The sequence below is a fragment of the Gymnodraco acuticeps genome, unplaced genomic scaffold, assembly GCF_902827175.1.
Source record: "Gymnodraco acuticeps unplaced genomic scaffold, fGymAcu1.1, whole genome shotgun sequence".
Lineage (NCBI taxonomy): Eukaryota > Metazoa > Chordata > Actinopteri > Perciformes > Bathydraconidae > Gymnodraco > Gymnodraco acuticeps.
The window spans coordinates 5709095-5722104 of record NW_022990023.1 but is presented as its reverse complement, the minus strand read 5'-3'; the positions used below and the strand labels follow the sequence as shown (position 1 = coordinate 5722104).

Below are 13010 nucleotides of genomic sequence, written 5' to 3'. Positions count from 1 at the left end.
TAGATATCATCTCTTAGATTTTGAATATCGTTAACAGTTGTCTTTTTCCTGGTTTTAAAGACAGCCATTGAGTAAAACCATGTCATTTTCTGCAATTACCAGATGGATTTAGCATTTGAAGTATTTTCCTTTGTTCGATTTATCAAAGAATCTGTATAATAGATTCTTATTAAGTAAATATTTTGTAAAAGCAATATCTTCATGACTTTAAGGTAATTGATCAATAATACCATAATAGGATTTCTTCATGTCGTCCAGCCCTAACTTGAACATTTAAGCAACAGGAAATTAAATGAAGGCGTGCAAGAACATGTTATTAAGGTGAGAACAAGCTGTGATTTTTCTAATTGTATTGAGCAAAAAGCCAGCCCTTCAGCCTCTCTCTCTGCACACCCCTCCCTCCCTCCCTGTGTATGGTCAGCTGGACCCTGTTTTCTCTTTAACCCTCCTTCCACTGACATGAAGTGTAGATTACTCGAGCACACTACATCTCTGCAGCCCTTCAATGTCTGTCTGTGTTCCTTCTCGACTCCAGCTCATTTAATTTGCCGTTCCTTTTGTCTCCCATCTGCTCTGTGTCTCGCGCTTAAAGAGCTTCCCCTCTCGTCAGCTCTGAGCAATAACTCCAGGCAAAGCGTAACTCTATTCACAACAGCAGAGATGTTGCCTTACAATGTCTTGTATCACACACACACACACACACACACACACACACACACACACACACACACACACACACACACACACACACACACACACACACACACACACACACACACACACACACACACACACACACACACACACACACACACACACACACACGGGAACATGTTGGGAAGCCTCCCCAGTTCTCTCCTAATCAGGTCCATATGTAGTCCTCTTTCTCACCACTTAAGTCAGGCAGTTTGTTACGAGCTCAATCCCCGCACAGGGCTGTCTGTGTTTGTGCATTTATCTCGTTGCATGTGGTAGACTCTACTGTATATTTAATCTTCTAATGTTGCACCACAAAAACCCATAATCTTGGCAGTCAAAATTAATTCCTGTTCTCTCAAAATCTCCCCTTAAGCCTTTAAACAACACAGCCAGCCTGTCGGGTCAACCGATGAGATTGTAAAGAACACATTTCAGCACATTATTTTGGCATCTGTGTCAACCAGTTGTGTCAACACACATTTGAGAAGCGTTTTGCCTAAAACATTGCAGACATTCATTCATTTCAGGCTACTGGGTTGTTGCAGGAAATGTGGAAGTGGTGGATTCAATCCAGCTCCGGGTTTTGATATCCAAGAGGAAATTATTTCTGCAGCCAGGTGAATAAAACAGATGTGAAGTATGAAAGAGGCTCACATAAAACCAAAAGCTTTTAAGGTATTTATAATTTAAGTTATACTCAGTGGTGGTACTCGCACTGGTCTATTATTCGACACTTTGGGAAATACGTTTTTTTGCCAAAATGTAGATAAAAAGATCCATACCACTATCATGTCGTTACGGTAATTAAGCTACGGCCAGCCTCAAGGAAACTTAGCTTAGCACAAAGACTGGAAACAGGGACACTTTTCGTATAAAAGGTAACAAACCTATAAAGAATCTGTGACATAACATCCCCATTTTAATGAAACAAACTTTTTGTTGTTTTTGTTGTGCTTTTGTTTCTTTGGACAGAGCCATGCTAGCTGTTTCGCCTGTCTCCAGCTATTATGCTAAGCTATTGGCTACTTGGCTTTAGCTTCATATTTAGCGTGCTGACTTGTAAGACCAAAACATGTTCACACTTGAGACTGAGCAGGAACTAGTACTTTGTCATTTTGTGAAAATACAGCTGCAGGTTGATTTGATCTATCCACAAATGCTCTAATAACTTAACCTCTAATGTATTTAACCTAGCTTATTGCACAAGCAGCAGGTTAGGTAGATCATAAGACATCCAGATGCAGAAAGACACAGCTGTCTGCTTCTATCTAGCCATTCTGCTCCGACCACTTACAATAAGCCAGCCTCCCTGGGTGAGGTATATCTGGAGAGCAGCCGCAGCTCGCCCCTTAAGACTGTCTGATGTCCTCCCACACACTCACCCTAAAGCCACAACAAAGGCTGTACCCTAATCACACCAACTTCCCCTTCTTACCAGCTAATCCCCCTCAGAACTAGAGCACTAGGCGCCAAGAAATAGCACATACAGTGTGTTGATTCGGGTTTTCACAAAAAAAAGCCACCCATGCTTGGGTTTCCTGCCTGCTGGGGTGATCGTGATGTGAAATAATTGCATTAAGTCAAATGTCTAGTAAGTTTAAGGAGATGTTTACAAAAAAAGCAGAAAACAAAGAGGTTTCTTTTCTTTCTTAGGGAGATATTTCCAATCAGAAAGCCAAGGCATGACACTGCACACAGACACTTCCAGGCGTGCACCATTAAAAAGGCGCCTACAGACAAAACAGTAAGTGCTGCAGTCAGATACGACTTGTTATTTCAGCGCACATTGAGTCCAAAGAGAATAGAAGAATCGAAGGAAAAGGCCTTTCCCATTCAACTTTTCCCACGCTCAGATAGACAGAAGAGTGTTGATTGACAGAGCGGGGTTATCACGGCACACGCAGGAAATATGGTGAAGGAAACCCCATTAACAAACATTTCAGCATATTTTCGGGCGTCTGCACGGCTTGTTTAAGAGCCTCGTCGACACAGACATCTTTATTCAGGTGAATTCTATTAATTTAAGAGTTTTAATACCCAAAAATCCCCAAAGAGCCCAGTCCATATTAATCCCCTGACGACAGCGTTGCAAAGCTCCTATAAAGAAGAGAAAATACAAGGATGCCAAGTGTTCAAACTCACGGCCTTCATCCAGCAACTCAGTGAACAGCTTTCCAGCCAATTTCTGCTTCTGTGTTCTTTCCACTTCTCCATCCAGCTATACAAAAATGCTAAAAATAGACGCGTGAGTAATAAAAACACTTAAGCCTGTTGCTGATTTTTGAGCATTTTGAGGCCAGGCCCTTGTCTGCTCTGTGGCATGTAAACGGAGCAGAGAAGCGCCTTCTTTGCTTAGCAAGCACAGTAAACATGTAGTAATGAATCCCATGCTATAACTGTAAATAATGCACAGTATTGTTGTATGCAGAAAAGTGTGCAGGTTGGTCCAACTCCACCGTTAGTCCACCAATGATACTCAAATGAAGGTTTTCCATTGGTTGACAAAAGGTCTCTCAGTTCAGAAACGTCACCATCCTTTCCTCAGTTTGGGGCCCTGTGTAATCAGTAACTGTGATTACTCACCGCTAACTGTTTCCGACTCATGAGAGGTGGCTTGTGGGAGCCTCAGGGCACTTTCACAAGCCATTGTCAGTTTGGCTAGTCCGAATCAGAGTGAAATTAATAGTCTTGGTTCGTTCTATTTAGTCTGGTTTGAGCAGAATTTAATGCGGACCAAACCAAAGAAATCTATGTTATTCGTCAGAAACGTGGCGGTGGATAATGTAAACATAAAAATCAACCAGCGCTACATGAAAAAGATTCCTTTCTCCTCCAGTTTTTCATGGAATAGTTTATAAACATTGCCATTCTGTGGATTTGTTCTGTATGATGTATGCAGAAGGCCAAGTCAGTACTCTCCCATTCATGTTAAAGAAGACATATTATGCCCTTTTTTAATTTCATATTTGTATCTGGTGCCTCTGTGAAATTATTACATGCTTTATGCTGGAGGGAACTTTGGGATTTTAGCCCCTTTACAGACCATTTACAAATACCAATAATCCTGCTTTGTGGTTAACTTTCAGCATTGGGTCGTTTTAGGTCTTCACTATCATCAAACCGTAAGCGCTCACTTGGAAAAGGACCAGACCTGCAATTATAAGGCACTAATGTTGGCTTGTGAAAGCGCCCTTAGCTGTATAGTATTTATTAATCCTAAAGAGTATCATGGCATCTGTTCCCTCTTTAGTCCACTGGTGCAGAACAAATCATAGCCCCAACTTTGAATATATCTTGGGCACATTGTACATGCAAGCGTGAGAACATACCATAGTCCCTAATGCACACACATGATGGTAATGTGAACCATTGTTGGCATGCAAAAAGCACCAGAGCAACAAAGCACAGATTGTCTATGGATGTATTCAAAGCCACTAAGCGGAAAAGCCCCAATACATGACGTTGACATCATATGTTCTTTGTTGAAATGTCCTGATCTGTATTTTATTTCAATGTTGATTTTATAAGAATTTGACCCATTGCTGTGTACGAAATCTGACACATGTTAGTCCAATTTCTGCATGTTCTGATTCAAAACTATTATCATATGTCGGTTTATGAGTTGTATCTTCTTCTGCTGTTAAATTAGTCACTGTTTTAATTGGCACAGCTCTTGATGAAGGTGTCACTTTGACTTCAGCAGCTGTAAGTGACTAGGTGAGACCGATTTAGCTCTAAGTGCCCGTGCTGTGATACCAGCCGAACAAGGTGTGTGCATGTGAACAATGTTAAGTGATGCATGCAATAGAGTGAGACGCAGCGAGGGTGAGTGAGCGAACGAGAGCTCTTAATTACTTTAACATTTATGGTAAGTTATTTCAACAACTCTGCACACAATCTCTCTCTGGGATGTGTCGTATGTTTCCCGTTTGATCTGCTCTGTGCTCCCTGACGTCCTGTCACATGATTCAGTATGTCTTCACTGGTCTGCTATACGGCGTGTGGAACAAGTGATTAGATCAACCTATAAAATGGAAGTGTATGGTTTATGATATGGTTTGAATCCCAAAGAGAACACATGTCAATTTCTACACTGTGATTTTAGTAGTATTATTACTTTCAACAAGATTCTCAAACAACATTTGGAGATGGTGACATACTTAAATCTGCACACAAGATGAATTACATATTGCTTGTGTAAAGTTTATACCAGAATAAAGCTAACATTTGAAGGGCTCTTCTCCCTGGATCTTCAATATGCTCAAATAGTTTTATGACAGGTTGCCCATTTAATTTTGATGTGTCTTTGGATCTAATGTGACCAAAGTTGGCACTAAAGGAACATCAGGAGGTCACCAATATATAGCTTGGACTCATCCTCTTGGCAGTATGAGAAAAATAAAGCGCTTTTTGAGCATTAAAACATGGAGACATGTCACAGTAGAGGCAACAAATACAAATATGAACCTGAAAATGAGCCCCTTTAACATCAATGAAATCAGGCATTTCAACTTCAACTCAAACTTGAGTCACTACCATAATATGATTCGGTTCATTGAGACAGTTCAGACAGGAGAATACTGTGAGGGGGGGAAAGTGGAAGTCCAGATGAGGGTCTCTCCTGGCTCATGCTAATCTCTCACAGTTGAACTGACAAACTGTTATCAGCTGTTTGTTTACACACTGCCTTCATGGCCTTCAGCGCACAAGGCGGTTTGGATTATCTGCTCATAAGCATCCTGCGCTGTGTTTCAGAACACACATAATAACTGATATGGGCCTCCGAGCTGCGAGCGCTAATCCTGAAGCACCATGCAGCTGCACGGCTTCAATTCATTCACTTTATCACGATATCACACAGTCAGGTCTCTGGCACCAAATACTTTATTATATACCTGCTGGATTCTTACTTTCTATGCTTCATTTAATATTTACTTTGGATCATTTTAGCACAATGTGACTTTATAAACCTTTAGCTTCAAGTCAATATTTGTATTCCTTTATTGTCCTAGCCACTTCCTCTTTTATGTTTTTGTCAAAATAACTGTTAATATGCATTGTTTTCTGTACTGAAAATGGCATTTAAATGTATGTTTGCTTCATTTATAATATACCATATCATTGCACACATATATTTGGCACAATCTGCAGCTTTTGAAGTAACCTTAACACGCTTTATCTGAATCAAATATCATAATAGGGACCTATTTTGTATGTTTTTTATCAAAGGATGTAGCTCCTGCAAGGTCTCTCCTCCATATGGAAGGCTGCCAGTCCCTCTTATCATTTCCCACCAGTTTAGAGGCTTCAAACGGAGCAACAAGATAGTGAGAGCAACTTCAAAGCCTTACAGCAAGACATCAAACAGATGGAGAAGGTGCATGCATGATAAAAAAATGCTGTGTTTTGGGTTTTTTATTGCCATGACTCCAGCATTTCGATACGGATGGATGGACGGCATGGATGGATGTGTGTGTGTGAGTCAGGAGGGTGTGTGTGGAGAATTAACAACCAGGATGTTTTTCTGCAAACCAGCCCAGAAAAACAACAAATCATGACATTATTGGAGCATTTCTCAGTGAGAGAGAGTCTCCTGCAGCTACAGAACCGTATTGGAGCATTTCTCAGTGAGAGAGAGTCTCATGCAGCTACAGAACCGTATACAGGCTCAGGAAGAAACCATAGACCCAATAAAGAGACAGAAAAACAAAAAACAGCCTTACCGTGATTGTCTTCATCCATGTTGATGGCAGCAGTGACAGAGCAGTCAGTCAGGAAGGTGTGTCCGGGTGAAAACCTTTTGGAAAAAAATGTATTTTGATTTTTTTTTTACAGCGGGATTTTTCTCTGCTTTCCCCCCGCTGACAGACAGTCGAAGCCGGCGTGTTGACAGACAGATGAAGGGGTCTGGTGCCAAGATGTCAGCGGTGAAATGAATGTGAAAAGAGGCAGAAAAATAAAAACCGCAGTCTGGGTGTAAATTAAAGGGAGCTGGTTAATTGTAGAGCGGGTTTTCAGAGGGTCTGACCGCGATGTGAGGCTACAGCAGCAGCGGCGGCGTTTCTCCCTCTGTGCTCCATCCTCCAGTCTGCACCGTCTGCACACACAGAGCAGGGAGGCGTCACTAAGCCCCGCCCCCTGCTAATATAACACACACACACACACACACACACACACACACACACACACACACTATGAAAACAGTTCAATTAAAATATATGACATCTAAAAATACTGTAGCCTATGAATTTGAATGTATAATTGGACAATATAAAATCCCCTCAAAAATGCTATAAAAAGACACAAATTACAAAACACTTAGGCTATAGTTGTGGGGAAAGTATTTAAGAGAAGCAATATCAAATTATGAGCACAAACATTCATGCATTCCATATTTTATACAAAAAGTATCACATAATTTTTTTTTTAATAGATACTAAAAGTTATAATCTGAAATAAATAGATAATAGGCTACGGATTTGAGTTTTTTATTGCATTTTTGGAGGATTTTTGTATGCTGGGATCGCTCTAAATCTTTGCATACAATACTTTGCCTCTTTAAATGACATACAGTACATGCATGATAAACAGCAACTGAATTGTGAGGTAAATATTTTAAAGAATAGCGTAATCAGTAGTCAAGAGGCTATAGATGTTAGTTAGACTAATGGAGTTGATCTATTAGTCAAGAGGCTTGTTAGTTAGACTATTGGGGTTGATCTGTTTGTTATTCAGACACTATAAAACACTGATTCTTGTGTTTGGTGACTGTTTAAGGTCAGAGGACAGGCTCCTTCAGTTCAGCGAGGGGTTAAACTCCTTAATCAATGAGGTGAAGGTAAACGGATAAGGGAACATGTCAGGGCGCTTTGGGATGCATTTAACTCATTCACCTCATACATCTACTCAGTCCATGAATATACATTCTAATCCAGTGGTTCTCAAAGTGGGGGGCGCAGAGGCATGTCAGGGGGGGGCGCGAGAGACCAGGAGGAAAAATGTTTATAACAAATTTTAAAAATATTTTTTTTTTAAAATCATAATTTGCAGTACAGCACTATTACGTCTGGGTCTCTGTGTTTCATTACAGCTCGACTGTGTGTGTGTGTGTGTGTGTGTGTGTGTGTGTGTGTGTGTGTGTGTGTGTGTGTGTGTGTGTGTGTGTGTGTGTGTGTGTGTGTGTGTGTGTGTGTGTGTGTGTGTGTGTGTGTGTGTGTGTGTGTGCGTGTGTAACGAGCCATTTTGTGTGCGCGAGCGAGAGAGAGAGAGCACCGGTACTGGAGATCGTTGTTGTTAGCTTCTGGTGCTAGGGAGCTACGCTAACGGATATAAGGAGTTTTTTCAACAACAAAATGGAGGAGAGTCCTCTCCTGTCAGACTGAGAGGCTCAGTGAACTAAAGGACTCTCTCAGTGTTTAGATAGTTAACTTTAGTCTAAGTTATCTCAGTGGGTCTCAAATGTTTTGGTCACCATTAATGTAAACAATTATTTCCGAGGCACACGTTTATATGATCATTATAGTTATACAAAAATAAGAGAATAAATGAAAAACAGGTATGAAATACTATATGACAGTAAAAAAAGAATAACGTTTAAAAGGGTGATTTGAAAAATATCCATAAAGAAAAAGTAAATCTGTTTACAGTTCTGTTTCATATGCGGAGATGTATCCATAGATCTCTTCATTTTGCTCTCAAAGTGCACCAGATTGATGCTTTTAACTTCAATATTTAAAAATCTTCCCGGGGGAGCTTGCCCCCGGACCCCCCTACACACCACACCACACCACACCACACCACACCACCTGTAAAAATAACACTTAACCCCTGCTTACACCTATATGCTGTGAGCTGATTATCGATCCTTCATTGTAACAGTCACACTGTGTATTTGCGTGGGGAGTGTTGCAGTAGAAAATTCCACTGTAGCGCCCAGTACATTAATGGGAAACCCTAAATGTTTGAGCACCCTCTATGAAACGTCAAGCTACCCCACAGCACCCCCAAAATAAATCTCTGGCGCCGCCACTGAGCCTGACTATTTGTGTTGGGGGGGCCCGACTTTTTTTTTTTTCCAAAGGGGGGGCCTGACAGAAAAAGTTTGAGAACCACTGTTCTAATCTATCTTAATAATATTGCAACAGTATAAAATGAAACTTTGATATTTAATAAAATAAATATTGATCTCATGTTAATTATATGAGATGGTCTCACACACAAACTCTGTCCATGCACTGCTCCCCAAAAGTGATTTTTACGTCATTCTATTAATGGCAGATGTTGCTTTGTGGATATGTTGTTGTTATGCTATAGTTTATCTGGTTGACTTTTAATTTTTCATTCATTTTGATATGCTTTTTTTACATTTTTACCAACATATGATTATCACCATCCACTCTCTTTTTGAGTTTGATTTATTTGTATAGATAGTGTGATAATATTGTTATCTTGAATTCCTTTGGCCATGATAATCTTGTCGTAAGAATTGAAATTGCCACAGTCCCTAATGCAAATGATCACTTTAAATTGTATTACTTTGTTTAATATTATACATTTACACTTGAGTATTTCAAATGTTATGATTTGCTTCATTTCTCATCCACAGTTTTGGTAAACCTATTCAAGAAGCCTTCCATAAATGCACGTCAACTCATTGATTCTGACCTCATACCTCCACCCTACTTTGCTAAATGATGACGCAGGCATGTAGACACCTCAAAAAATAAAACAGATCAAACATTTCCCCTGGTCCCGGCCCATGTGAGCTCATCCCGCTTTTCCAGGGAAGATCCCGGCAGCAGGGATGTTCTGTGGGGACGGATGTGAGCCGGAGCCAGAGTGTGGTCCAGAGTGCAGGAAGGGAGTTGTGCTGAGACGAACTGTGCAGCGCTCTGCAGGCGGACAATGGAAGAAAGTTTTGGAAAAGGAAGTGATGTGTAGGCCCTGCCCTCCACCCTCATTTAAAAAAATCTGATCTGACCTGTGTCACTGTACTACCAATGGTTGAGTTTCACTCACGTCTATTGTGATTTACCTGTACTTTATTTGAGTATTTCCAGATTAATGATACTTTTCCCACCGCAAATCAGAGGAACTAGCCTACTACTTTTTACTACACTGAGAACCTAAAAAGTGCAATTTTTGGGCCACGATTAAGGCAACCAGGACAAAAAATCCTTGGTCTGGGGGCCTTTGTGCCACGGGTTGGGTGTGGTTCAGTCAGGGTAGTTTATTGCCTTGTTAAAAAACTAATTGTTCAAATCTTTGTCTAAACCTTAACCATGTGACCAGAATATCCATTTAAGGGCAGCCTAATGCCACAACATGTTGACTTGTATCTGGTCTACAGTCTTTTTAGCTCGAAAAAAGAGCATCAGTCTTACGATTTGATCACATGTTACTCATCCTAATTCTCTATATACAAAAGTTTCTCTTTCCTAAAATAGAAAATAAATGGTCTCACATGTTTTTTCCCTCAAAAGCTCCAGGCATAAACAAATACTGACTCCATAGCTTACAATTAATTTGCGGCATTCCCCCATAAATTCCTCCTCCTGAGAGGCCCGCCTGCAGTGGGTTTCATCTTTACAGAGAAACTTGATGATTTCATCTTCATAACCCTCTCTCTTTCTCTGTAATATTTCTGCTGCTGTGGTTCCCTGAAACGCTCGCAAAGAGAGAAATGTGAGGGAAGTGAAGGCTGTCACTTTTGGGAAAAATCCCGCGTTGAGTGCCGATCAGTGCCGATGTCCGGAGCAACACAGGAAGTGGCTCCGTATCCAGAGTAAACTAAAAAAAGGGTGGAGACCAGCAAGAGCTTTCTCTGTGCTACAATCAAATTAGTTTAATCAATAAAAGTCTGGAGTGAATTCATCTGCAATGCTCAGTGTTTATCAGGATTTGGAAATGACGCAGTTGTAAGAGTCTGTTTGATTGATATTTTGCTCTCAAAGTGCACCAGATTGATGCTTTTAACTTCAATATTTAGAAATCTTCCCGGGGGAGCTTGAGGTCCACACCCCATAAAAATAGCATTTTACCCCTGCTTACACCTATATGCCGTGAGCTGATATCGAGCCTTCATTGTAACAGTCCCAAAAGAAATCTCTGGCGCCGCCACTGAGCCTGACTATTTGTGTTGGGGGGGCCCGACTTTTTTTTTTCTCCAAAGGGGGGGCCTGACAGAAAAAGTTTGAGAACCACTGGGTTAGTGTGTTCGCCCCCCACTCAATTTATTTTTACAACGTCTCGTGAGTAATGTGCAGTACCGGAGTCCAACAGAGAGGCAGCAGCTGCGGGACAGTAGCCTGCGTACTGCGTAGCCTTCCTTGCCCTAAAGAAGAAGTGATCCTTCGTTAGCGTGAAGAGTCTGCTGTATGCGCTCCGCAGTAGCCGCCTCTACGAGGCTCCGGCGACTTGACAGTAGCCTACATGAGCGTGCTCCACTAGCACCCCCCGGGTCAACAACTTCAAAATTCAGGGCTATAACAAATAATCGCTGGCCCCCGAAAGTGTCTCTAGGAATCATTTTGGCCCTTGGTCAAATGTAGTTGGTGATCCCTGACGTAAACTCCAGAGGGAGTTTCTGAAACGCCTCCATTGGACTTCTTTGTTTACTTCTGTAACAAAGTGACATCACTGTATACGTAACACTCGCGCTTCTATTGGCTAGTGCTCCAACACATTGTACGTGATAGGCTACGGGGCGGTACATCTAAGCGGTTGACCAATCACAACAGAGCCGGCCAGCTAACCAATCAGAGCAGACTGGGCTCTGGTTTCAGACAGAGGGTGAAAAGAGGAGCTGCAGCACAGGCAGTATGAGGAAAATAAAGACGAACATCAAGGTAAAAAATAGAAATATGAACAGAAAAATCAGCATAAATGGGCCCCTTTAAAGCCCAAATCAATATCACATAATAAGTTCTACTCTCTAAGATTGTAGAGGTTTTCTGGGAAATATGGGGAAACAAAAACCTTGATAGAGAAAAATAAAATGAAGACAAGTTATCCAAACTGGAATCTTGAAGAAAAGAGCTGCTATATATAATATGCAACAGGCTCATCCAAAATGCAATGCCGTGAACTTTTGTCACACTCATGGGGAAGTGACCCTGTGCTGCGTGGGACCGGATTCATCCAGAGAATCTCTTGGCTCATGTTGTTGGCAGTGCAGCACGTATAACCTGCCTCATGACCCATACCATAATAATGAGATGTTGAGCCATGCAGCTTCAGTCCTCTGTATTTGAGTCTGATTCGTTTTTATTGAGACATGCTGATAATGTAATGTCTACCAAGCTCTTTTATGCACAGAAATATTGGTGTTTAAACTATAGAAAAACATGCTCTATGTATCTGTAATGTCACTGAGGACAGTCTACTACCAGTAAAGGGTCACTTTGTGGGTTCCTATGAAAATATAGTGTGTTGTGTAAATAAATACTCAAAGCCGGACCTTAAAAAGTCTGGTGTGTTTCTGAGGAATTCTTGAATCCTCTGAAAACCATCTGCAACAGTCTCACACACATTCCTGCTAACACAAACACACAGAAACGTGTCACACTTCCTTTCTCACAATGGCTGAGAGAGTGAAGCTGGCCATACTGGTAAAGAACGGAAAATAAATTGAAGAAACACACACACACATACACACACACACAGAAAAGGAGAGGGAGGACAAAGGGAAACGCGTGGGACATCTTTCCAGCTGGGAGCAAAGGGAAACTTCCCATCACATCCACTGCAGCAGCATGTGACTCTCCTCACAGCATGAACAGATCTGATCGAATGTGAATGCAGAAATGACTCATAAGTGGTTGTCATCAGAAAGAAATAGCGTTTCAAACAGATGGGACTGGACATAAGTGATCACTCAGAAGCTCCACTTCCACCTGATGACTAAAGCTCTGCAATTGCTGCGTGTCATTTCCCATGAAGAGTGAGGAGGACTGCTTCAAAAGTGTATTTTTAGCGACATTTAACGTCTGCTGCCAGTCTTTAAAGCTGCAATCTGAACATCCTTCGCTACAGATCAACACGCAGTCGAACGTTAGAGGCTTGCGGGGAGCATCACGTTTAATTTTACAGCTTCCACACAATAACAAATAATCAATTTCCTTCGCTGAGACATTTTTAAATGGGATTTGTTGTATTGTGCAGCCATTGGGGGATCATGAGACAATAGGCCACTGGGCACAGACATGTTAAAGTCCACAAAAGCAAGATTTACAGACTGTATTGTGGCTTTTTTCCTATCTCTATCTTATTTATATGCATCTTTTGGCAATATTGTGTTACATCGGGGACAT

At 41.2% G+C, this 13010-nt stretch overlaps 1 protein-coding gene across 1 annotated transcript in view; it reads right to left on the bottom strand.

Annotated features, from left to right (window-relative positions):
- LOC117545133 (cytohesin-3-like) overlaps positions 1-6782 on the bottom strand; it is a 34483-nt gene extending 27701 nt beyond the window's left edge. The window contains 1 exon segment of the mRNA XM_034214815.1: positions 6423-6782. Within this exon segment, the coding sequence (XP_034070706.1) occupies positions 6423-6441 (19 nt within the window). The 5' untranslated portion in view covers positions 6442-6782.
- Positions 6783-13010: the final 6228 nt, after the last annotated feature.